Source organism: Eublepharis macularius, chromosome 2 (genome assembly GCF_028583425.1).
Source record: "Eublepharis macularius isolate TG4126 chromosome 2, MPM_Emac_v1.0, whole genome shotgun sequence".
NCBI lineage: Eukaryota > Metazoa > Chordata > Lepidosauria > Squamata > Eublepharidae > Eublepharis > Eublepharis macularius.
The window spans coordinates 175,841,674-175,869,625 of record NC_072791.1 but is presented as its reverse complement, the minus strand read 5'-3'; the positions used below and the strand labels follow the sequence as shown (position 1 = coordinate 175,869,625).

At 40.7% G+C, this 27,952-nt stretch overlaps 1 protein-coding gene across 1 annotated transcript in view; it reads right to left on the bottom strand.

Annotated features, from left to right (window-relative positions):
* Positions 1 to 27,952, bottom strand: part of THSD7B (thrombospondin type 1 domain containing 7B) — a 578,528-nt gene that overhangs the window by 45,676 nt on the left and 504,900 nt on the right. The window contains exons 15-17 of the mRNA XM_054972840.1: positions 16,522 to 16,655; positions 15,041 to 15,194; positions 2,970 to 3,111 (exon numbers count right to left, since the gene is read on the bottom strand). Coding sequence (XP_054828815.1) covers positions 2,970 to 3,111; positions 15,041 to 15,194; positions 16,522 to 16,655 — 430 coding nt within the window. The remainder of the gene's footprint in view (positions 1 to 2,969; positions 3,112 to 15,040; positions 15,195 to 16,521; positions 16,656 to 27,952) is intronic.

Sequence of the window (27,952 nt, the reverse complement as noted above, 5' to 3'; positions counted from 1 at the left end):
TCAAGTTTTATCTCTTTGTCTCTTACAATATTTCAGCATACAGTAAGGCTGCAATCCTAAAACTACTTCCCTGGGGAGTAAACACCATTGAATAACATTGGACTTACTTCCAAGTAGACCTGTTTAGGACTGATGTCTGAACATGTTGAAAAGTGTGCATAAAACATATCATTTATGTCTTATCATATGCTATGCTGTTGCACTGGATAACAAAATTATAAACATTTTTACAGCAAAACTTGTTGCAATCTTTGTCAGATTTTTTTTCTAATAAAAGCAAATGTTTCATTCTAAAAAAGCAATGAAATACTTATAAAATGTTCAGTGTCAACTATTTTACAATGCCAATCTAACCAGAATTACACCCTCTAAGTTCATTGGCTTCAGTGGACTTAGAAACGCGCAACTCTGCTTAGGATGGCTCACTTAAAAGGCTGTTGATTTTAAGTATTTCATGCTACAATAGTAGGGTTGTAAAAGATGATGTGTGTAAAGTGCTGTCAAGTTGTAGTAAACTCCATAGGGTTTTCAACACAAAAGACTAACAGAGGTGGTTTGCCATTGCCTGCCTCCGCATAGCAATTCTGGCTTCTTTGGTGGGTTCTCATCCAAATACTAACCAGGGTCAGCCCTGCTTAGCAGCCAAGATATGACAACACTGAGCTGCCCTGGGCCATCCAGGTCAGGGCACTGTTATCTTAAATCATTACATACCATAAACAACTGAAAATAATTTCAATTCTTCTAAGAGTCACTGAAAAGATGATTCATCAAGATGATCATTTTTTACCTTTAAAAGTATTCAGTTTATATGGATATATTGGCTATCACATATAAACCTCTTTATGGCCTTGGTCTGTCATATCTGTGGGACCGCCTCTCTGCCTATGTTCCACCATGGCAGTTTTGCTCATCTGAGCACAGCCTTCTGCAGATGCCACCTTGCACATGGGCAAGATCAACAGCTGCCTGTACGTTTGCATTCTAATCTCATAAAACGGCCTACCTGAAAAGGTCAGGAAAGCTCCCACTCTCCTGGTCTTCCACAAACTGAATTATTCAAAAGGGCTTTTTACTCCAGCAGAAGGACTGCACTGTAGGGAACTGGTCTCAAGGGGATGCATTGGTTAAGGGGATGGGGATTGTAGATTACTGCTGTGTGCTGTCTGTTGCTGTGTGATCCTACTGGGTAATTTCTGTGTTGCTTAGTATGTTGGGCTTAGAATTACTTGTGCTCTGTTTCAACATTTCTTCATCTCTATATTGGATTTCTACTGGTTTTAAATCTTGCCAAGTTTGCATTTATATTTAATTATTTTCTAAATTTTGAGGTGAGTTTTATAGCTGTTTCATCTTTCTTTGATGACTGTTTAACATTTGTTCTTACATTCACTTTTATAACTTTTCTACTTTTGCAAGTTTTCATGTAACTTTTCTGCTTTTGCTACTTTTCATGTAAAACAAAAGGTTTATTTGATCTCTTTTTCAATGACAACTGCTGTGAAACTTGCCTCCTTAACTGCTATTGTTCTTATCTGATTACTTTTATTGTTCAGACTTCTGAGTAATCGTTATTCTTTTATTTAGTACACTTTTATCCTACCCTTGCTCCAAGGAGCTCAAGCCAGTATATATCATTCTTCCTTCCTCCATTTTATCTTGACATCAACCCTGTGAGGCAAAGGACAGTTTTTGCTCAAGACCACCCAGCAAACTTCATGGCAGAGTACAGATTTCAACCTGCGTCTTCCGGATCCTAGTCCAACACTCTACCCATTAAACCACACTAGTTCTCAGCTATTACCTTGTTATAATTCTCTGAGCATCCAAAGGCCTGCCTTTTTTTGGAGGCCAAATAAGGAACATGATCTGATTTTCTTTGAAGCTAAAGATAATAGAGTCTTATGGTGTTATCATGCCTATGGACATCCTAACCCTGGGGGAGGAGTGGAGCAGGGGCAAAGCCCTAAGGAAGGGGGCAACCTGGTGCAGAAGTACCTGGGCCTCCAAGAGCTATGGAGGAGCGGACTGCCTGAAGGCTAACTAGTGAGCATGGGGGCAGTGACATGGTTTCATAAATCCCTGTCTCTTCCTCATTTTCTATCTCTACCCGTTTCTTTGCTCATAAACACACTCCTGCCCCCTCCCCTGTAAACTCCCACTTCTCTAAGCTCCCATGGATGCTTAACAAAGATATCAGGGAATTATCTCTCAAGACTTAACACCTATTGAGGACATCATCACCATAACATTCAGACAGCAGTCACAAAATAAAAAAACCTACTGATTTCCCAATGATGTTATCAAAATTAGATAGAAAAATTGCTGTCAAAACTGACAACTTTTCTGGATTTAGCCATTAAACAACTAAAAAGACTGCATCAACTTGCATGCAGAACTCTTGGCTTCAATGAAAGGGATATTGCCATTCACATATTCCTTTGCATGTACTGTAAATGGGAAAGTCCTCTCAGGAAGAAAAGTTCCAATTGTGCATGCACGTATCTGTGCGTTGAACAGATTCCTGGATTGTGGCAACACAGATTAATTCACTTCTATGTAGTCACAAAGTATCTAAATAATAGACTGTAGTAACCATTAAATTATACATTATGTACAAGTGTGTATACTATATGTGTATAGTTAATATAATGCTTATTTGCATTTTTTCTTATTTCATACCATCACATATGGTGATCAGTTTCAACAGCCCCATTTAATGATCAGCAATTGAAGTTCTATATGCTAAGTTTTCCACCAGTTAAACCTTTATAACCTGCTTGTGCTTGTATGGTCCCTAAAAGCAGTCTTGCATAATTACACTTTTTTTGTTGTTGCAATGGTTTAGGATTAGAACTGGTCTTCCCAGCATCTGCCTTCCTCCCTCTTTCACAATCCTGTCCTCTCCCTTCAGATACAAGCACAAAGGAACATAAAATCTTTTCCAAATCCCAGTGGAGTGTTCTTACCTGTTACATTGTAATGATAATGAAAACAATTTTGATTTAGAACACAAGGCCGCATCTGAGAATCTTCAGGGCAGGTTGTAGGATTTGAAGGAGATCTCAACACATGTCGTGTCCGTGTTTGCATTATATTGGGGTCACATGGCTGGAAAAACAAGACAAGACAAATGTTAACAGAGAGATGATACATTGAGTTAGCAGACCTTGAAAAACCTCTTTATCAGGTAATGTCATGTCCTTCCTGCTGGCAGTAATTCAAAAGAGATGTGTAGGTTTGCAGGAGGAAACCACACATGTGGTTGGGGATTTCTCCACCATATTTGCCACAGTAAGTTCAACAGCTGAGGACCCAGACTGCTGGTTTGTTTAAACAGCTGCTTGACTTACTGGTTATTGAAGCTGGAATAAGGTAAAGAGAAAACGCCAACTACACATACATATCCATGCACCAATGTAGGTCCTTTGCTTAGTAGCCTGTCAACGCTGTGTCCATGACATTCTTGGTTTCAGGTTTAGGGAAAGAATGGTATTATGCTGGCTGGTGAACCTTTGCTTGATATAAGGATGCCAAATCAAATCCGGGGGTGGGGAATGCTGCAAGATTTATTGATTTCTTTACTGTCAAACTTTCATGGGAGCTCAGAGGAGGATCTCAGAATGTATCCCAGGCATCATCTCATGATTAATGCTTAAGGAACCTTTAACCATAATTCTCAAAACTCTACCTAGCCTCCAGCTGTATTCTTAGTAATTCAATAAACTGAGTTCAGATATCATTGATCTCTGTCCTGATTAAGCAAAGCAGAATTTATCCTTGTGCTGCACATATTTAATTTGTCTGAATTTGGAAGCTGAGTTGAAGATTTATAAAACTGGTAAGGATCAAAAGTCCATTTAGTCTACCACTAGACTATATTTTGTCTGTTAAGTAAATAAGGTAAAATCATTACCTGGTAAACCTTTCCAACTTAAGGCTTAGGGATTAGATGAGGGCAGGAGAAATAGATAAAGGAACCTATTATGTAACCAGGCATGGGAAGAGCAGAAATCTGACAATGCTAGGCTTTGTCTGTTTGCAAGAACATCAACAAATTGGTTAAATGATCTGCCTCATAAGCTCCTCTCTGTGCCTCCATCTTCAGAGCTGAGGTAGGTGGCAACCAGAGACACGGATTTTTCAGTAGTGGCACCTCACTTGTAGAATGTCCTTCCTCTTGAGGCTTACTTGGTACCTATGTTGCTGTCTTTTAGGTGCCAGGTCAAAATGTTTCTGTTTACTAAGGTTTTTAATTAAGGGATTAATTTTTAACACTATTTTAGTCTGGAAACTGTTGTTTTAAGCTGTCAATGGCCTGTTTTTATGGACTATGTTTTTATGCTAAGCTAGGTTTTTAATGCTGGATTTTAATTAATATTGTTTAATGTTTTGTTTTTATAATTTTTATTGTGTAAGCTGTCTCAGATTCCTAGAGAGAGGCAGAGTAAAAAAATTCTAAATAAATGAATAATAAAATCTCAACTTGTGATGCCTTGGGCTGTCACATCTCATGGCTCTGGCATACAACATATGGGAAAGCATAGTGGACATCTTTGGCATTTCTGTTCTGGAAAAAGGCTTTACAGTGCAATCCTAAAAAGAGTTACTCAAGCCTAAGCCCATTGATTTCAATGGATTTAGACTGGAGTAACTCGGCTTAGGATTGCACTGGTAATGTGGCTCCAGGAACCACTTCAGGAAAAGTGGTATAACATTTTAATTAATAAACAAACAAATAAATAAAATGAAAGAATCTAGTTTTGTTCTAACCCTAAGCAAGAATGCAATCATCTCTATGGAAAGGGTGCAAAGGCCGGGACCGGCTCGTATCCTACATGAAAGAAGGCAAACGACAGGGATGGTAGTTTAACTTTATTAAACTCACCTCAGTGTAGACAAGGTGAGTTTAACATGGTTTAACTACCAACCCTTTTGCAGATTCTAAACTAACAATACAATGCTATGCAGAGTTATTTCTCTCCAAGCCCAAGTGCCTAGAATAGAGTAACTCTTTAAAGGTCTGCACTGTAAATGTAGACGTGTTCCAGCTGAAATTCAGTTGCTCCTTCCTGTCTTAACATGTGGGGTCCTGCGTGATGAACTAGCCAACTCCATTCCATGGCATTCTCCTCCACTAAGTGTAATGCTATGCAACGGGCATAGACTGGTGTAATTCTCTGTAGGATTGCACTGCCTATCTACAGCCTCCATGTTCCTATAAAACAAACAAATTTCCAACTTTGTTAATATACAAGTTATGCTGTTTTTCTGGTAAACATTAAAATGTCTCATTTTGCTCTATGGTGAATTACTTCCAGACACAACATGCCACATAAGATCCTACTGGCTATCTGAAACTCTTATACCCGTACAATTGAACTATCTTAACAGTATAAGATATTTAAGGTTACTGTCTGTTGTGTGCAATGTTCAGCCATAGAGTACATACTGACATCATTAGTAGAATGTTACTGCTCCTGTTTCTCTCATTTGCAACTCGTTGTGTTAGCTTAAACTTAATATGTTTAATTGGCTCCGATAGAATGATCTGATATCTGTAATTCATTCTCAGTTATATTGTCATACAAAACGCCAATATGATGTGTTGTAAATCTTAGAATCAAAAATAAAATGGGGGGGATGGTCCCTTGCAAATTTTTTTTAAAAAAGATCTTACTGGCGGTGAGGAAAGCTGAGGTATTGAGCATGTCTCTGTCTATCCTTGTGCACAGTATCATGGACACTTTTGAGGGCAGCCAAATGAACAGGCTGCTTTTTCAGAAATATAATCACTTTAGATGCTCATAAAGCACAATTATGTCAGCATACACTTATAAGTGTCTTTACCTGCCACATTTCATCATAGATGGTAGTGACACTCGGGCTAATGGGGTTATATAAAGTGATTAAGAGTGGCATAATTATACCATGAAAGAATGGCAAATTCTAGGCCACTTGATGTCAAAAGCAGCCCTCTTATTGATTCCAAGGAAAGCAAAATGAGACAAGCAATAAAGCAGAACAACAACAAAGTCCCAAGCTTCTAAATAGTGAAATAAAACCCACAATAAAAGTTCAGTTAAATATATTGGATTATATTTAATTAACAATGTGAACCAAATTACGCCTGTTCACTGGCGGAGGGAGGAATTAAGAACTGAAGGAAGGGCTATGGGCGGGGCAAGAACTGTAAGAAAAAATCTATTTTCATAAATATTGACGATATTCTCAGTAACGTCCTTCCATAAATCACACTGAGGGCTCTATTTTTCCTCATTTAAAAGATCATTAACTATACAGGCAGCAGTTCAAAAACACATGCTTCTATTACCTTGCAGCTATCACAGAAAGCAGAACTTGAGCAAGTGTCACAAGGGGGAGTGAAGACTCATTCTTTCCTCTTGAATATTCAAAAGGAGACTTGAGCCAGTGCAGCTCAGAAGCTCCATTCTGCTGTGGCGGTGCCTGATACAATACTGGCGCCACTCCAGATTGACTGCAGTGCAGTTATTTCAGCTCCTTTTAGCAATGTGAGAAAAAGCACAGAGTTTGACCTCAAGTGTTCCTTCTTGGACATCTGCCAGGAAAAACTCGGCTTTCTGCTGTTGTACTGAGTCTGAATTAAGTAAATGCTATTATTCTGTTATCTATCACCTTGTTGTATAATTTCATAGAGCAACCTTATTGAAACCTCTGCTGCTAGCCAGGGGAACGGTCACCCAGACACATCTCAGATCAGCCATTATTCTTAATTACCTGAAAACTAATCCTGCTGCAAAGTGTTTACGAATCGTTTATTACCTTTCATGCAATTAATTTGATTGTTTGTCCTTGCAGGCAAGAATAATAACGTAAATGATTTGCCAATAAAAATCAAAGAGAAGCATCTTGGTAGATGCTCCCAATTAATGCTCTACTGCACTTATTTTGCTTTGTTAAAATTAATCACGGCATCAACGAAATCAGAGAGGGTCTGGCTTTTAAATGACCACTTCTGATTTCTTCAGCATGAAACGCTACTTGAATTCTTTGCAGGTGAGGGCTGTATTTCAACAGAGTCACTTTTCTGTTCTTTATAGGCTTATGATGGTTGGTTATATAACCCTACTTAAAAACTGGTTCAAAGAATACTGGGTGATGAGAAGCCAGGAAAGGCTCCCCTTCTTACATCTGCTGATGTCTACAGTATGTCACTTCTCCCATGGTTATCTTCATTCTGATAGATAGCACAACAATAGATCCCACAGTCCTCTGTCCAACAGACGGTAGGGCAAATTCTGATGTGCTCCTATATCCTGCTCAAAGAGCTGGAGAGAAGCAAGCAAACTGAACAGCTCCCTGAACAAACCAAAAACTTGTTTTTCTCTGGGCAGAATTGTGTCAGGATACAGTCCCTGTCACAGCATCTTGAAAGTGGTGGGCTTCTTTGCCCAGGCTGAAAGGAAAGGCCAAGTGACAGAATACAGCTGTGTTGCCTTCCATCTCTTCTTTACTGGGCTTCGTGTAGGCCAACTTTAGCTGAGGTAGGGGCAAGGAAATACTAGGGACAGCTGGGTAACTCTGTGGTAAACCATATAGAAAAAAAGAATGTAGGGGACCCAAGAGGACTAGCAGGTGAGGGGAAGGGAAATACATTCCCTGTCAGCCCTTGTTCTCTCCTTGCCTACTCATCCAATTGCCTTGTTTCTCCTTCTGCAGTCCTCCTAATTATCACATTTACTCACCCCTACCTAAGTTGCCAAATCAGCAGGTTTCCCCCTTCCCTAAGCCTTGCAATCACTGTAGATCTTCTCCCACACTCTGTTGCCCCATCACAAAACTAATTGAGGGAAAAGAGAGCAAGTCAGAGAATCTATTCACTCAGACATTGAGATACAAGGAGAAGCCTCATGCCTTACAGCCCAAGCATGTCTTCCTGTTATCACTGAACAGTTATCAAGCAGATAAACAACAAGTCTATAAAACAATGCTGGCTAGCTGAAGTTAATATCATTAAAGATAGCTGAGTGAACTGCAACCATTTATTTCCATACTAAGAAAACTGTTCAGGTCTTTAATCCACCTTCTTTATCTATGTTTACAAGACATATGGGAATTGGATATTGAGGCAGTGTAGGAGATTAACAGGTCAGATTATACAAACTACTAAAACCCCAGAAAAGCTTTGGGGGAAAAGGAAATATAAGTAGACTAGATTTTTCCCTGAAGAGGAATTACTTCAAAAGCTCCAAAGACCCTTGGTCCAATTCCAGAGAGTCATGTTTTGAAAATAAATACAACTGCTGCATTTCTTGTAGTCAATTACATTTTGTCCACTGTGGCTTGCTGTCACTGACTGGAGCAACAATAGGAAGTGCAGAGTACCAAAAAATCCACGTGCACTCATATGCATTTATGAAATACAAGAAAAATGTTTTACTTAGGAAGGTAAAGATAAAAATGAATAAATGCAATATCAAGATAGATCTACTGTTAATTCACAGGTGCCATGCTACTGCCTAATCGAGTTTTAGTGGCTTTAAAGCCATGTTGCGATTGTGGGTTTAGGTGCAAACTTTTCATGCTGACCTCAGCATAGACTCATTCTATTTCATGACCTATTACCTACCAGACTGATTACACTCATCAGCTATGTTGAGTTCTAGTAGGTGCTGTTTTTTAGTACCAGACAAGCAGCAACAAAATAAGCCTTTGATTGTTCATGATACAGGATTGACTGTGGACGGAGGCCTATATTATACTTTTGGTCTTCAACTAGCTCATGCTCCATCCTAAAATGCTCTCATGTCTGAAGAAGGGGGCTCTGACTCTTAAAAACACACACTCTGAAAATCTTGTTAGTCTCTAAAGGTGCCGCTAGACTCAAATCCTGCCATTCTAAAATGGGTTGTACTAAATGGTGGCAGCTGAGGTGATGGGCCAGATTTGAATCAGGCCTGACCTTATATTCTGATCCAAACTTTACCAATAAATGGGAGAACTTGGCCAACACTATGGCACTACTTTATAATGTGTTAGGTAATTAGTCTTATCAAGCTTAACATTTTCTATTTTAGAGCAGCTCTTCAGAATCTCAGGCAAAGAAAGGTCTTTCCCAGCACTTGCTCCTCTAGATCCTTTAATTAGTTATGTTATGGATTAAATCTGGGACTTCCTACATGTGTTCTACCAGTGAGCCACTACCTATGTGCTGCGGATTGGGGCTAAGGGGTATACTAGACAAGACTGAAAACTAGTGCATTGCGCTGACATTCTCAACAGAAGAATCTGCTCAAGTAAATTGGCCTTGAGTCCTTCTCATCACTAAGGAGTGAAACCACATTTCCGCAGTCTATTTAGTTTTTACAGCATCAAGAATTTCAACACTGGGAAATGTTACTGCCCTTTGAGATGCTTGTATTGATCAATACATTGTATACTGGCTTAACAGATGGTTTCAGAGTTCTGGGTGCTTTTCATATACTATGCAGTGTTGATTGATGATTGTTGCTCAAAAATGGGGAACAGAAAACTATTTTAGATGCTACAGTTGACATAAAGATGATGTTTCCTGTGGCAAACTCCCTACTTCCCCACTGTATCATTTAAGAATATTCATTACATCAACTGTACCCACTGACATGGCTTGGGGATGTAGAAACTTACTATGTGATGGATATCTAATAAATTATATATGGCTGCTGAATGTGAGGTGGTGGTGATTCACTCAGCACTCCTGTAATTAAGGTAATATTTAGACTGCTCAAGGTTGGAAGTAGGAAAATCTCAAGTTATCAAAATGGGCTCTAATTTTGTTTAATTATTTGATTCAATTGTACCAATTAATTAGGTGCATTTTATTGTACATATCACAAGCTTTAATATAAAACACAGTTGCATCGATGAGCAAATGTGTTTGGGAGCTAAGCAGGTATATTTGTTGAACTGAGAGGTAAGTGCTCTATCTGAAAGTATTCTTGAGATGCTTACATATTTTGTACTGTAATATACAATGTTTTCTCTATGATCTCTCTCAGAGGATTCTCATCTAGTTCCTCCCTTGGATAAATGCAGGCTACAAAAGTTGTAACATGTTAACTGGCCTTGAAATTTATTAAAATGCTTGCATATGGTGTTAAAGTCAGGATCTTTAACAGGCTATTTATAATGAAATGTGCAACTTGAGGTTTGCAATACAATAAAGCATTTCTACAAAGGAAGAACCTGACCAGTTTCAACAGTATAATGAACCATTCATAACAATCACCATGATATACAGCCTTCACATCATGCAGATGTGAAGGCTCTATATCAATTGAATATGCTATTTACAACACAAGTGTGATTTTTTTAAAAAATCAAAATTAAAATCACACAACTTCACATAATGGGTGTCTGAACATTTTGAGAAGGTCCCTGGCAAAAGAATAAAGCTCACCTCCCAAGTGGGGTGCACCTGAGTAAATCAACGCCACAACACTTGGCAGCATGGACTCTCAAGGGAGCCTCCAAAGTTGAGGCGCCTTAAAAACGTACAATTATATTGCGTCTGACTGACGAATAAACATACAAAAGATTTACTTTAGCAATTACAATTAACACATTTAAACTTCAGCAGTGATTCTAACTGTGCCATTCTATGCACAATGAGCTTAGATCAATGGGAAGGACTAACAATGTGTAGGATTGCAGTGTAAGTTACTTATATGGAAGAAAATTTCACTGAATGAATGGGACAGGCTTCTAAGCAATTGTTCAAATCCATCAACTGTGATGTTCATGTTGAAGTCCTAAAGAAGTGATACTCAGTGATTCAGAAGCCACATGGGGCTGACATTCCACTCATGGCTCTTCTGAGCACCATTCCTCAATGCGGCACCTGTCCAATGTCCAAGGAAAGTGGGCAAGGCCATTTTCCAGTAGGCCTTGTGGTTGGCAAGTGGCTCCTACCTTGATATAGCTGCCACTGAAGGGACTTGGGGACGGATAACCTGTGAGCCTCCCTCATGCCAACATCCTCCATCTCTTTCTGCAGCCTCTGCACTCTCATCCCAACACCTGGATGTCTTTTAACTCAGTTTAATGAGTTCTGAAGCTTGCACAGTTTTGTTCCCTAAGTCTGACTTGCAGGCCGTTCCTCTCACTCTGGACACCACAATGGTGGTGAAGAGAGACAACCCTATGTGCTCTGGTTATTAAAAAGGCTATAGTTATATACTGAATATTAATAGTCATATCTTCTGTTACTGTATGTATGTTTTGTGGGGTCATGCACAATAGTCATGTATCTCTTTCACTTGATGGGAAGTATGAATGCAATTCTTTGTGGGCCATGAAGTGCATACTACTGTTCCTAAGTATACACAAATATCTGCATGGGTGGTGAGGGGGAATTGGATAGATCCTGACTGCAGGATCTTGGAGAACTTGCAGACTTGGAGAACTTGGAGACTGCTGCGCTTGGAGAACTAGTGGATGTGGCTAGATATATTGTGCAGTTCTGTCTCTTGATTTTGAATAATGTGTGTAATTGACACATACAAAATGGACGTAATTGATACGGTCAGTGACAAACCTGCTTGAGAACTGATCAGTCAGCCTCTGCTTGGCAGAGGTTGCGCTAACCCTGAAGAAGCAAGTTCATGACTTTTGAATGCTGCTGAATCCTGGCCTGGGTTTGGAGGCTCAGGTCTCCTACATAGAAAGAGCACCTTTTATCATCTTTGGCTGATTCACCAGCCATAACTCTTTCTCTAAAAATGTGATCTGGCCATGGTGGTCTACTTTATGTGGGGATGCCTTTAAAAACCTATCCAGAATCTTGAATTGGACCCAAATGCAGCATTTAGACTATTGTCTGGGGTTGGATGCAGGGCTCAAGTGTCACTCCTGTGCTGAAAGATCTGCACCGGCTGTCTATTTGATCCTTACCTTTAAGGCCATAAACAGCTTGGAGCCTGAAGGACAGTCTCCTCCAGTACTATCCAGCCCATCAGTTAAAATCTCAGACCCTGCTCTACATGCCCCTCCCTGTGGAGGTGTGATGTGTGGTGACCACAGACAAGATACTGTCCATGGTGGCAACTCAGCTTTGGAATACTGTTTCCCTTGAGGCACCTATTTTATTGTCCTCTATGTGCCAAATGGAAACACATCTCTACTTGAGCTTTCAACTGAAGAGTTTGATATTTTAAAGCTATTTTTCTGGTCTGCTTCTAACCTGAGGGCCATTTTATGCCTTATGATTCTACAGCTTGTTTTAATATTGATAATTTTTACATCTTTTTTTCTCTTACTTTGAGGGTAGCAGGTGATGTGCTGTGATGGCAACATATACATAATAAATAAATACTAACAATAATCTCATGATTATCTCTGAGGGATAATTAATAAGATCTGGTCTCAGGGCCCTGGCAACACTCAAGAACAATGTACCTTCATGTCAAAGCTAGGTTCTGACTCCAATGCAGTTCTCACAGCAATATCACTACCCCAGTGTCAGGGAAAGGGAAAGAACTATCCAGTATGCTATATATATTAATATAATTTTGACCCCACTGGAGACATGGAGGCTATACACTCAGAAAGCCATAAATGAAAGGATAGCAGGCCTGAGGATTACTGGAAAGCATTTCCTGTGCAGGTTCATAACTCAGTTTTTCGGTCACACTGTTTTCTTCCACTGTAGTTTAAGCTGATCCGTATGAATAAATGAGATTAATAGGTTTGGTTTTGTTGTCAAGTGAACATATAGAGCTGCCTTGTATTTTTATACCAGCAATCCATGTAGCTGTGTACTGTGTACCCTCACTGGCAGCATCACTGTGGGGGCTCAGCCAGAGAGAGTTCTTACCCAGCTCCTGAGGTTCTTTACCTGGAGATGCCAGGGTATGAACCTGGGGTTTTCTCTGTGCAGAGAAGGTACTCTACTGCTAACCCTCAGCCGCCTCTCATAAAAATATAGATGAACATACGAAGCTGCCTTACACTGAGCCAGACCATTGTTCTATCTATCTCAGTATTGTCTGCTTTGACTGGCTCTCCAGGGTCTCAGGCAGAGAAAAGTTATTCCCAACATCTGCTGCCTGGGATTCTTTTAACTAGAGATGCCAGAGATTGAATCTGGAACTTTCAACATCTACCAGCGTACTCCACCACTGAGCTACCTTGGACAAATTCCAAATGATGACCTAAAGTTAAAAAGTCTGGGCACTGCAACAAAAATATCTTGTGGCTAACCTTGCCTCTTGCTTCCACCATCCATCAACCCTTCAGTAGTCCACGTCTTTTTTTATGAGAACATAAATGTTATTGAGATTCATATAAGCCTATAAAGGTGCTGTTGATCCATAAGGAACAGTACCATTTTTTCTTTCATTCTGTTCATCACTCTATAAATTTACATAATTAAACAAACTGCTTTCAAACCCTCTTGAATTAACTACTGTAAATGCTAATGGCTGATGCAAACAAGGAGGCCACTCAGATCTAGTACTAGGGTTATCAACTGTTGTAAGCAAGAAAGCCAACGGCTGATACAATAAATCTCAGATAATTATTCCAGGGACTTGTTATACAACATGCATATTAAATCAGTTTAAAAATGCTTTGATGAATTCAACTGAAGTCAATTAATTACATTTCCAAGTCAGATGAACATAGAGTCAACACATTACAGGTATTGCCATTTTAAATATTCAGTGTTGAAGTAACAGGAGATGATAGCCTTTCAGTTGCCTGTGCACAAAAAAGCAATCAAGTGATGATGTGTGAACATACTGTTGTAACTGGAATTAATATGAAGTCTCTGTAGAGAAATGTGGTTCAATTTAATTTGCCAATGTTTATTGAAATAGACAAGGAATACATTCACTCTTAATGCAAGAATTCCCGTAATGGTCCTTCAGTACAAAGAAGAAAACTGAATATTCAACTGTATTATAAATTGTGTAAGTAATAATAATACAGAAGAGAGCACAGTTCAGTGGGAATAACTGCTGATGCTTGAAGATGGAACACCCATGACAAGATCCTCTGATAGTAAAATTTATTCAAAGGTAAACTGAATTTGAGATCCATAGGATTATGTCTTGTATACATGAGTACAACCCAATCAAAATAATAGGCGTTTTGCTCTGCAAGCCTTTATTAAGTTACATCTTTCTATGTCCACTGAAGTCAACTCTTCTTAGGATTGCACTGTCAGAATACTATTCATTTCAATCATGTGCTTAAATCTCCCAATGAAATCCATGGGAATTCAAAATATTTAACTTTGCTTGGGATATTTGAGATATCTAGATATTTGACTCTCACTATTTGGGAAAAAAACATGAAAAAGTAACTTAGAATAATATGAGCTCAATTCACAATCTCACCCAGCAAAATTATTTAGGGCGGTTCAGAGCCGAAAGGGCCTAATGTGCATGATTTTGATCTGGATATATGCAGTGACGATAGGGATTCCATTCCCCCAGTGGGGGCGGCGATCTCCTGCTTTCACCCTCCGCCCCCCACCTCCACTTACCTGGCTGGTGAGAGAGGAAGGTATGGGAATGAGCCTCCTGGGTACACTCCTGGGGTGGTGTGATGCCCTGAGACCACTCATGTGCTTTGCTGCAGGCCAAGTTGGACCCCAAACTGTGAAGTGCGTGCACACTCCTGCACCTGTGCTGTGATGTCACCGGAAGTGATGTCATTGTGCTGCCCTGAGACCACTCCCCAGCTTTGCCACAGGCCGATTTGGGCCCCAAACGGGATGAATTGGGGCCATTTGAGGCTCAAATCAGTCCTCTGTGAAGCACACGTGCACTCATGCACCTGCACAGTGATGTCATTGGGAGTAACATCACTACACAGCTGCGGGACCGCATGAGTAAACCATTCAGAGGGGAATGTAAGGACCAGGTTTCTCCCACTCCCGCCGGGAGGGTAAGGAGACCTGGCAAACCTAAGTGATGATTTTCCTCAATTCTTTGCTGATAAAGTCTTTAATAAAGACTACTGATAAAGTATTTAAAAGCAGAAAGACTTATGAAATATTACAAAACTAATTTACCTGTGGACACTGGCTCCAGTGACCCCACTTTGAGACTACGCATTCACTGGGGCAGTAGAGGGTACACTTTTGAGTTTCAAGAGGAATTTCAGATTGATTACACAACATGTTGTCTACTATCTCTCCTTCATCATCCTCAGTGGTGTTTACACATCTACAGGAGAAGAAATGTTCAATCAGTTTAACATTTCATTCCAAATAAAATACTAACAACAAATTGTGAGTCACTGTACTGTACAATCTGTGAGAATTTTTTTGTCACCAGCATGCTATTTTCAATTAGATGTAATTGTCAAGGGCTTGGATCCTAAGCCTTGCTTCAACTCTTCTGTTGTGCGATGGCCTCTCATTATAGAACATATTCCTAGAGTGCTAGGAGCTTCTGCTTCTGCAATACCAGTCTTCTATTGAGCCAAAATGTACCTATCACCAGAAGAAAGTGCAGCACAGTAGAGGACTACCTTTACAAAGTTGGGTACAAATGGAAGCAAGGATCCAAGTCAAAGCATGCTTTATCGCTGATGGTTTCTGAATATTTGTCTCATGTTGTGTGTCACAACATTCCTATTAAGTGAATGATCCCTACTGTAGAACAGAAACATACAATGACTTAAAGCATTAAAGCCCACATTAAAGCAATGCAGAGGTATGACTGCTATCATTAGAAATACTGGGCTGGATTTCTTCCATGAATGAAACAAATTTGCAGAAGTGATTTTTAATCCCTTTCCCCTTTGCTTTATAGGTCTTTGCAACTGTGAAAAGCCATTGCTGAGGGCCGAGGAACCCTCCAGACAGAGTGCCAGATGGCATGGAAGGGCTGCACCAGGAAGGAGGTCTTGGTAGAAATTACCTTCCCTCACTTTTGATTGGGCAGTGCTCCAATCTGAGGTGTTCAGACCCAGAAGAATGCAAGAGAAGCAGAGTCTTGCTAACTCTTCCTACTTGCTGCAGCCACAGGGCACATGGCTTAACATCTGGGGAGTGTCCATCGCCTTCGCTGCAGCTTTTCCAAGCGGTGCAAGGAGTTGAAAAGGGGAAATGGTAAAAATCACTTCAGTGAACTTGTTCTATTAACAGACATATTAGACCTAAACAAGATTTTTTCTCTACAGACTAGTATTATTGTTATGCTTATCTCCTACAGCATGAACTAGATGGGCCACTTCCAGAAATCTCATTAATGTTATGTGTATTTTTTTTAAAAAATCTGAACTCTGGAGAAGATTCTGGAAACAGTGCAACACACAGGCCACCTACAAGCATCACATCACTGTAGCATTACAAGATTGGCAGCAGAGTAATGACACTAACTGTGCAATCCTAAGCAGAATTACTCCAGTCTAAGCTCATTGAAATCAATGGGTGTAGACTGAGTAACTCTGCTTAGGATTGCACTCAAAGTGTGTGTTTGTGGGGGTCAACTGTCTCAGGTTCTTAAAATTCCTATTTCCAACCCTTGTACCTTTATTTCCACTCACCTGATTTTCCTAGCCTGTATTCCTTCCCCACAATGGAGAGTGTTTTGCTCACTGTTAATTTCACATGGAGACCAGGGATCTGTTCTCCAGGAATACTGACTGCATTCGCTGTAACATGGGATTGCCTCATACACCTTCAAGGAAAAAAATATATATGCAAAATTATACATATCTATCATATCTATCAACCATCAAAGAAAACATCTCTAAAGAAACAGTTTGGCCAACCCCTCCCCCAAAACCCTTCTCACACAAACTACTAAGAAACACTGGATTACATTAATTATAAGCAAAAATATTGTAGTGTTGAAATTCATCGATTCATTACAGTCTGGTCAAAAATGTGCAAGTATGCAAAAAAAACACAACCTCTCTAAAACAAAAATTCCCAAATGTAATGTGTTTGCAACTTCTTAGAAAAGAGAAGAAAAATAACAATTCTATCCAGAAGCCTAAACAAGAATCCCATTGCAACTTCATTGCTCTGATGGCTCACACCAAATCCATCAGATACTGTCTCCTACAAATATAGATTGCATTTTTTAAAGTTCTCTGCGCCATTAACTGACATAAAATCATTTCCTTTTTGCATTTCCTGCTACCTTAATATTTAAGTTATGATAAGAAAATGAAACATTACCCCCTCCCCCCTTCCCAAACATTTGTTGCTAGGCTCAAGACTCACGGAAAGTTGTAATTGCTTTTTCTTTCTTTCTTACCCAAGGACCACTTAACCACTTATTTATAAAAAGTCTCTAAGGGCAAACAACAGCAGTGGCACATTAACTTTGTTTTCTATATACAATGAAAAGCAACCAACAGGAATAGACAAATCATCGCCGGGTTGCCTCCAAACCTTATTTAAAAAATGCAATAGTATGCTTAAAAAGTGTGACTGAATAATATTTTCCAAAAAGGATTTAAAGATATGGCATGCAATGCATTTATTTTGTTTCCATTTATTTGAACATAGACAATTCACTGAGGCTGTCTGCCTAGTTATAGGCAAACTCCAGATAGAATCCTCGTTGCTAGTCAAAGTAAAGCATAATGTATTGAAATCAGAGAGAAAATAAGACAACTATGTTAGCACTATTTGGAATGCTGCAATGTTTCATTATTGGGCAACTGTCTAGAAAGCATTTAATATGGGAAGGGTAGAGGGGATATTATCTTCCCCTCATTGCAGTTTGACTAAACCTGAGGCCCCTGGCCTCTTCATATTCAACTGTGATTTGGATGTTATGAATTTTGTATGTGAAGTAGAGCTTTGTCAATTTTTATTGGTTTTAGTTTTCATACATAGTTTGTTGTGAACATTTTCACTCTCTTTGCTATGGTCCCATTTGGTTTTGCTTTGTTGACAACTTTTTTACTATACCCTGTTTTTATGGCATTTATGTTTTATACCACTCTGACCTGGAAAGTCCAGGTGAGCCTGATCTCATCAGATCTCAGAAGCTAAGCAGGATTGGCTTTGGTTAGTAATTGGATGGGAGACTTCCAACAAAGGGCAGTGTTGCAGAGGCAGGCAAACCACCTCTATTAGTCTCTTGCCATGAGAACCCCGCCAGGGTCGCCATAAGTCAACTCTGACTTGAGGGCACTCTCCACCACCACCATGTTTTATACCAATTTTATATCTTTTCAAAGCAAAAGTTCATGTCAGTTTTACTACTGAATTCCATTGTTTCGGTTGTAAAAAAGACAGATGCAACGACATTCCAAATGCGAAGAAACAATAACAGAAACTACAGCTGAAGCCGAGTAGTCATGGAATTTGGTAATGTTGTGAAGGAGAAGTGACCCTACAATGGAAAGAGAGAGTGCTGGGTTTAATGGTTCTAATTCTGATTTCTTCTAGCTACACTATTCTATTGTAATCCCATCGGAAGAACTACCCATTTTTTTTCACACTCCAGCTAAAACCACAATTATCATGTAGGATGTTTCTAGCACACACAAATGAAGGAAAAATCATACATATGATCTCCTTCAGCATTTTTAACTGAAATGGGGGTCATCCGAGTAGTGATAAAGTAGTTATCTATTGTCTCTCATCCTCTTGATTTTGGTTATGTTGACAGATTTCATTTGATAGACAGGAAACTGCATGTTTTCCTTTTCCAACTGGTCTATCACGAATTGTGTGTATGTTTTAAATGAAACAGAGATATGCCACTTCAGTTCAGCTGGCTGCCCACAAATTAAATGTATGATCCTTTATGGTTGACTGAAGTTACTGCATAGAGAGATGTACAGAAACAGTTAATGGTTTGTGTTTCAATGTGTTTTTATTATACAGTTCTACAAAGAAGAGGTAGGAAGAAATACATTACCACCTGCCAGGTTCTGCCCAAGGGAATTGTAGTCCAATTGGGGAAATTATTTGCTGGCATGTTTCCTTCCCTTGGAAAGTATAGTGCAATCCTAAGCAGAGTTACTCCAGAGTTACTTCAATGGGCTTAGACTGGAGTAACTCTGCTTAGGATTGCAGTGTTATTTAATTTGTTTATACTCCGCCTTTTCCCCCAATGGGGCCCAAAAGCAGCTTACAGTGTTCTCTACTCCACCACCTGATCCTCACAACAACCCTGTGAGGTAGGTTATGCTGAGAGGTGTAACTGGTTGAAAGTCACCCAGAAAGCTTCCATGGCAGAGAGAGGATTCAAACCTGCATCTCCCAGAGTCTCTCTACACGATGCCAGACACATGTTCTTCACATGTCGGGTCCTTCAAGGTTCTCTGGGTAGTGTAGCCTTACAAAGAACAGCCACTCCATGTGATTCTCTGGCAGGGGAAGAACAATGGGAGGTATTCTCTCTCTCTCTCTCTCTTGCACAAAGTCTCCACTCAGGTTTTCCTCCAGGAGCTCGGGGTGGGGGGACATAACAAGAGCCAGGAAATCCAGGGCAGCTTTTTGCAAGAGAGAGAGAGAGACAGACAGACAGACAGACAGACAGACAGACAGACTGCTCTTCTCCCCAGCAGAGAATCGCATCACAGATTCTCTCTCTCTCTCTCTCTCTCTCTCTCTCTCTCTCTCTCTCTCTCTCTCTCTCACACACACACACACACACACACGGCTGTTCTCTGTAAGACTACTCTACCTAGGGAACTTTGTGGGACCCAACACGCACCCTCAAGTAGAGAGACACCCAGATCATAGTCCAACATTCTAATCACTATACCACACTAACTCTCAAAAGTATAAAGCAAAGGAGGGGGAGCTGTCTAGGCTGTGTGTATGAGGGAGGAACTACACTTTGCTTGTAGTTGCATAAATCTCCCAAGGAAAGCTTTTCTTCTAACAGCAGCTTTGAGTGGGCCTCAGCTTGAGCGGAAAGGACAGTTTAACCCTCTCTATAGAAGCTACTTATATAGGAAATATAGGGTCCACTTAACTGAAGACAACTCATGTTCATGATAAAAGAAAGGAAGTGGTAGGAAATAATCACAGAATAACATGTAATATGTAGTTCTTCCCCACAGGTTTGTCAGGGGCAGTGTAAGGGAGAGTGGTCTCTGGCACTGCTGGAACATAGTTAGCCAGTGCCTCTGCCCATCTTGACCCTGCCAGTTTTCAGGCTTTTCTTCTGAGCCTTCCAAGTCTGAGTCACCAGCCTGGTCAGAAGGTGTCATGACAGTCCTTGTCTTGCCACCCACCCTGTCTTCAGTTTTAACTTCTCTCCTAATGAAAATTCTGGACAAATTGTGCAGTGACTACCATTTCGGGGCCCTGCCACGTTGCGTGGGTAGTGAACCTCCAATGGTCACTGTCAGGTCTGTCCCTTGCAAGTCCTCCGTTGGGGACATGACAGGTGAGGGGGACAGGACTTTGTCCATGGCTGGTTTTGCCTCCAGGTCCAACCCTGCTCCCCCCTCCAGGCTGTGCTGGGGGGGGGAGCCGGACAATATTGTTATGATTGCTTAACAACTCCCAAAATGGCCTTAAAGACTCAGAACACATTCTCACTGGGCATTCTTTTCTTAATGCTACAGTTGTTGTTTCTATTATTTTGGGCAGTTTTAATTAGGGGTGTGCGAGTCGGGTTTCCAATTTGGGATAAATACCTGCATCGGATCCGATTTGTAAAGATTCAGAATTTCTGAATCAGGCCCAACATGTTGACCACAATTCTGAAATGATGAATCAAAGCTTTCTGAAGCGATCTAGGTCACTTTGGAAAGCTTCAGGGCGCTTTCAAAGCCCATGGCTGGCTCCAGCTGAACGGCGGAGGAGGATCCCCCCCCACCCAGCCAGCTGAAGTTTAAAGGACCCTGTGATGCACTCAGCTTCAGATGCTGAGATTGCCAGACAGTAAGAGTATGATTGACATGTCCTCTCCCCACCATGTGGCTAGCCTGAAATGGCAGTTGGGGATGGAATGTTGAGGGGGCTGACAGCTGGAGAGAAAACTGCAGAGAAAAAGGGAGTTGGAGCCTGGCTTTTGACCAGAGAGGGTCAGCCAGAGAATCCTCTGTGAGAGGAAGTAATGTTTATGAAGCACTTTTAGTCTTTGGACTAAAGTGGGAAAAACCAGCACTAACTCCTGCTTAGACTTGAGAGATCTGGGAATTATAGTGGGCCAATGAAGTGGGTAGAAAGAAGTCTCCCTTTCAGTGCCAGGAAAAGGGTTATAGCTCATAACGCCTGCCCAAAATCTAGTAAGGGTTTAACTCAGTGGAGCACCCTAAGGTCTGGAGAGGAGGGAAAGTTGTGCTGTGTTTGTGTGTAAAAAGTGAAACATTTGTGAAGCAGTGCTAACCTCTCAAAGAAACCAAGTGTTTTGTGCCTCACACCAGTGAAATTTCTGTACAAAAACCTTTCTGTTATTTCAGTTCAAACACCTGCCTACCTGCCTTCTGACAACCTACTGTAAATAAACCTTCTGTTATATTTTGAACTTCCCCAAGCCTTGTGTGCCAGTTTCTGCTAAAGGGAAGTGCAAATCCCTGATCTGTCCCCTATTAAGACTTGGCTGGGTAACCATTTTTAATATTCCACAAGGGTGGGACAAGAAAGAAAGTTGAAGCTACACATCAACCACACTACCAGAGACCTCCCAGCCCAGTATACAGCTTCATAGGCTTAAAAAGGAGAAGTTTTCCTCAGGATAGCGGAAGGTCAGCCCATGCCGGAGTTTGACATGGGTTTGTTGGAGCCCCTTTCCCTGCTGCTTGCAAGGGAAAGGGCCCTTTAAAGTTCAGGTGGCCCACGGGGGGTGGGGGGTGGGATTCCCCTCCGCCAGCCAGCTGAAGTGCAGGAAGTCCAACTGCCGCGTATTTCACCTGATGGGAGGGGGAGGAGGGAACTCAGATTTTCCCACCTACATGGCTGCCATTTTCCCTTACCTTGTTTCAGTGGCAGTTGTTTTTTCCCTTTCTACTGGTAGGGCTTTTCAGCACTAGAATATTGTTTTATCAATATACCAGTATAACAATAGGTATAGTAAGTTCTCTGAATACTCATCTTTAATTTTTTTATAAAGAATTTTATTTAAAAGAAAAAGTATAGTAAAGTAAGCAGACATTAAGTTTAATTTTAATTAACTTTAATTTTTTAAGTAAGTCTCTAGCACCTTCTCTTGCAGACATATAAGGGGAAAATAATCTTGACCTACCCTATAGGGTTGCTGTAAGAATTATTGAGATAATGAACGCTTTGAACACTCAGATATGGCTACTAAGCATTGCAATACTTGTACACTTCTTCCCTGAAGTAGCCTGTTTTTTGTCCCTCAGTATCAAAGTCTAAACTAATGTGTCCGTTATCAACTAAGCAAGACCCATGAGGCTTCCACCTTCCAAACTGCTCCCTTTCTCCTGACAACATGCCAAACAATAAAACAACATCTGACAATGAAATAATGTGCCAGTTAAGGCAGACACCACATAAATTCACCTCAAACACTTTGACTGGATGCAGTAAAATATCAGTTCAAGGCAAAAGTGTTTACAGTACTATCATAGTTACAACAATGCTTAACAGCTGTGAAACATGGATCTGTCATTAACAGCAAATGGGAAAGTCTGACTTAGGGTAAAAGCAATGTAACATTTGTAGTATGGAAGCAGTTTAAACAAATATTTGCTGCTTTGGGATCACAGAAAACGTATTCCATTTTCATGCTTCTCCAAAGCCATACTGCCTTGAAGTTAGAGGGGAAAGGAGGTGGCCAAACTAAGTGAATTTGGGTTTTTCATTGTTCATTCTCTTCTTAAGTAAGATAATGTGCCTGGAATAACGAATAAATTAATCTCAGCGAAAGGAGGCTGACGGGCTATGTGAGCAGAAGAGGAAAGATATGGCAGTAGTAACATGGCATGCCACATACAGAGAAGAAGAGTGAGACAACCAAAGTCTCTTACTCCCTCTGGTCTTCCATCTGACTTAAGGAATCTTTCAAGTCTCATTCATTTGCCACTCTCCCAGCAAACAATTCTGGTTGATCCCTAGTTGGTTGTCCACAAAAAAATAAGCATCCAAGATTTAAATCTGTATGAAAATATCTGGCCTGTAGTTTATTATTCAGACAACCAGCATGATGCAGTGGTTTGAGTGTCAGACTAAGATCTGAGAGACCCAGGTTGAAATTGCACTTTGTAAGGGAAGACTGTCTTGGGTCAGTCTTTCTCTCTCAGTCTAACCTACCTCATAAGGTAGTTGTTGTGATGATAAAGTGGAAGAAAGGAGACCAATGTTGTAAGCCACTTTGTGGCCCCACATAGGAGAAAAGTGGGATATAGATATCTAAATAAACAAACAAACAAATAAATAAATAACTTTGGTTGAATGAGATAGCAGGCCATGTGGTAGAACACTTTCCCAAGTATGATCCTTTAAACTGGAGGAGCCAGGAACTGAACTTGGGACTTTCTACATTTAAAGCATTTGCTTTATCACTACACTGTGACTCCTCACTATAAGCTTAGTGGATGTTATCAGATACCAAGTAAGAATTTCAGGGCTGCTGCCCATTATTTCTGTCTACAGAATCATAACAAAAAAGTGCACTACAGATTCTCTAAGACAATAAGTCATTACAGCCTTAATGGCAGCATTATCCATTGCAGCAGCACTAATAATTATTACACAAGAAACTCAGAGATAATCACTAGAAGCAAGTTATCAGACATACAGAAGCAACCATATGGAAATTCAATAAGGGATAATTTTGTAAGCTGGGCCAGATTCCAGAGTTCCCACTCAGTCTTATCCTCCTGAGACGTATCTGCATTGCGGCTTCCTGCACTGACAGTTCAGTGCTTTAGCACTAAATCAGAGAAGTGGGGAATGGAAAAAAAGCAGGCCCCAGTGGACTGTGTGAACTGGATGTCCATTAAATAACCTATTCCAATCCCATCATGCAGATGTGTCTCGTCTCCTAGATTTGTAAAATACAACAATTCATTTATAAATCCAGACAGCATATTTTTTACAGTACATCATTAATACTAAGACGGAAAAGACAGTAATCCCTTGGGCTGGAAGTGCATTTACATTAGTACAGTGCGGAATCTTTCTGATTGCCTGGAAACATATTTTTACACAACTACAATGCCATTCCTTTTTGTTGCTTCCTCGGTCATCAAGGTGAGAATAGGAGAGCTGAGAGAATTTGGACCGATAAGTACTGCCTACACAAACTCCAAAAGAAAAAACAACTTCCTCCATAAAAAAGAGAAACGAAACGAAAAGACTTCTTTGTCCAGAAGGAAAGATAACGTCCAAATAAACCCCCACCAGTATCTTCTATGATTTGACTTTCTAAGTACCTCCAAAGTAAAGCAACATCCGTGACCAAGGTTTATTGTCATCATTTCAGCTTCCCCTTACTTATTCACTTAGATTCATCATATCCATTTATTGTTGTTAATGACGACTGCTCAGTTGGCATCTGAGTCAGCAAGTATCCACACTACGTCGCTGACACCTTGGCTTCTATGCCTCATTTGTTCTAACAGCTCAGCTTCTGCTGCTATCACTATTAATCGAGGTGTGACAGTATATCTGCCTCCTCAAGCCAATTTTATGTACTGCTAGAAAAATGCCATTATTGTGATGGGAAGCCTTGCACATTGTGGGACTCCTGGTGGGTAAAACACATCTTGGTACATTCTGCAACAGCAGGGTTGCCAACCTCCAGGTGGGGCCTGAAAAGCTCCCAGAATTACAACTGATTTTTAGACAACAGAGATCAGTTCCCATGGAGAAAATGGCTGCTTTGGAAGAAGGACTCTGTGGCATATTATTCCACTAAAGTCCCCACTCTCCTCAAACTCTGCCCTCCCAAGGCTCAACATCCAAATCTCCAGGAATTTCAAAACCCAGAATTGGCAACCCTACCTCCCCATCAAGGTATCCATTAAATGTTGGCCTCTATACTCAACCATTTCTCAAGCACAGTGCATTCTCTTTCCTTTTATAAGTGACACTCAATGATTCACTTCTATAAGACACAAGGAAAATAAACCTGCAACATGCCTATAGTGATGGCTAGCCAGCTCCCATTTACCTAGAATTAAGCCTGCTCCCATTTGCCTAGCCCTCCAGATTCTAGTTCTTGGCCTTACTGGGAGTAACACAACTTTAGGAAGTGGCCTATATAATTTCCAAAAATTATGAAGGATAATTGTGCTTTGGCTCTAATCTTTGAAGCTCCAGGAGATGTTCTGCCATGGTCCCTTTGTCAAGAAAAAGTGTCCACATCTGAATACTCAATAGCAGTCACATTTTTCTTTCTTGTATACATGGCAAAACTAACCTACCAGAATATGTCAAAAGAAATTCAACATACTGCTCAACTTCTTTTCTAAACCCTGCTAAGCACCAGGGAATGTCTGATTATTTCACTTTGGCATGTTGCCTAAACATTGATTCATTCAATAGAACACATGGGAGACTTCAAGGAATGATAGCTGATCTTACTACAAGACGCAAAACTTAATGGGAGGAGATGGGATGGTTTCCTTGCCTGCCTGTTTCCGTAAGTCCATCTTCCCTTTTCTTTCCTTGTTCTCAGTATCATTTTCCTGCAACCACTTTTTTTTACTCCCCACTTCTGTCTTCCTACATGAGTCCTCGTTCCATCAATCTTACTCACTTCTCCAGCTCATTTTGTTTGAATGAATTTCCTAACTTCCTGCCTCCTTTTCATTTCTCCTGTCACTCTTGTTGGGAGATATGATTGTCGTCTGTGCTTTCCAACCATACAACTTCAGGACCCTCCTATTTATTCAGCTTCCTATGGTGTAGCCTAGGCCTGGGGGCAGGGTTACTCAGAAGGAGACTCCTGTGGGATTCCAAAACCCCCACCTTCCTTCCTCAACACAATTCTAATGCTGCTCTGCATGGCCTATTGAACTCTCATCCAGACCAGTGAAGTTCCTCACTAACTCACCTTTATGGGGTTTCTCTCCAACTGAGGGACAAACTACACATGACACTGGAGACCCACAACTGTGATCTCCTAGTGCTGTTTTTAAAGTAAAAGCAGCCATGTAGGGAAGCAATCTGGATTGAGGGAGTCAGAGTGGGGAAGGGGAAGTTTCACTTTTCCATCCTGCACCATTTTTTCTGAAGTAAAATTCCCTCTAAAGATGCCTACATTTCACCTTCGTCCCTGGAGGGATGTGTGTGTGATTTCCCTTGCAGGTAGAAAGGGTCCTTTCTTTAGCGCTACAGTTTCATTCCAAATATGTCTGCAGGACCCTTTTAGCTTTAACTTTTAAAAAATACCCACCAAAGACCCCAGCATGGATCTCTTTACATTATATGTAGCTCGGAATTCTGTGTATCTCCAGTACCTGGGGGAAAGAACTGATCTTTCTCAGCCCATCTGCTCTTTAAGCCTCTGCACAAGATTTCATTCTGTAGTTCATACACTGGACTTGATCACTGGGGCCCTCCACTCTTGTCCTAGCTGCTGTCTCTTGTGCTCTCTCTGCTTGGTGAGAGCTGCTTCAGTTGGCATGCCAGGCCCTGTGCCCCTAAGGAAACGGTTGCTCACATCCAGGTAGCCAATTCTGAATAGTATGCATTTTTTTGCTAATTATGCAAAACACGGAAGACCGCCTCTTTTGGGTTGCAATTATGCAAAACAAGCATATCAAACTGTTGCATTGTGTATAGTTCCTTTGTGCCTTTTCAGGACAGCTACCATCAGTAAGAGTCAGAGGAAACCTGCGGGCCATTTGCTCACGCTTTGTTCTCAGTCAGCAGGAAAGCTTATCCAAGAGAGATGTTACAATCATGTCTGTGGCTTTCCTTCACTGTCTCGAACAAGTGAATTATTTAAAATGTATATGTTGCTTTATCTCAGTGGCCTATGCAATTCAAAAAAATTATAAACTCACAAAACTAAAGAAACATCACCAGATCCTAACAACACATACAGCCAGCTGCAACAGTTTAATTTCCATTTCCAGAATGGATAAAATACAAAGAATAACCTTAGTTTGGGAAGGGAACACATGCATTTTAGTGTAGAAGGATCAAACCTGCCTGTGTGAAGGCACATAAAGGGGTAGCTACTCTGAGCGCCTCAATGGGAGAGGGGGGCTTATACAGAGAAAAGAAGCTCTTCTGGTATTTTGGTTCCTGGGTATTAATGGCTTTAGGAATAAGAGCACCATAACCTTGAACTGGGCCCAGAAACACAGGCAACCAATGCAGCTGTTCTAAAAATTAATGACATGTGCATGTGACAATCAGGGCCTGTCAATAATTAATTTAATTTAAAGGAATTTAAAGGATTGGAGGAATGGGCTGGGCAGAACTAGCAAGCATCCTTATTGGATCATGTGCTTTACTTCAAAGAGCTAGCACCTCTTTCAGAGGAGTTAGCCAAAGGGCATGAGCACACTGGCTCTTGGCCCATAGCTTGTAGCCTGGGGTGTGAAGCCTGGGGCCCAACTGCTGTACACAATGATTACAAGGTTCCCCCACTTCAAAAGATGGAGGCCTGTACTAGAAACTGTACCTGAAGATCAGGAGCAGCAGGCATAGAAGAACACCTGTTGGACAATGATAACTTAGTACATCATGACTATAGCCTTGGACTTTTGTACAGTTATCTGTAGACACTAGCATGTTGAATGTGAGTTGGCTGAGATGTTGTGAGGGCTATCTGTACCTGGAGTAGGCAGGATGTAAGGTGAATGCATTATTCCAGTACAGATGGGAGCTGGTAGATATAGAGATGGGAATTATCAAAGATGGAGTCTGACGGAGTTTGGGTGACCCTGGCTGACTCAATTAAGAGCCTAGGAGTTATACTCAATCCAGCACAGGTGCTAGAGAAGCAAGTAAATGCTGCTTCAAAAAAGGCCTTCTCCCAATTCAGACTTTACTGGAAGATGGCACCCTACCTTGACATGGCTGATCTGGCCACGCTGATTCATGCCACAGTAACATCAACATTAGGCT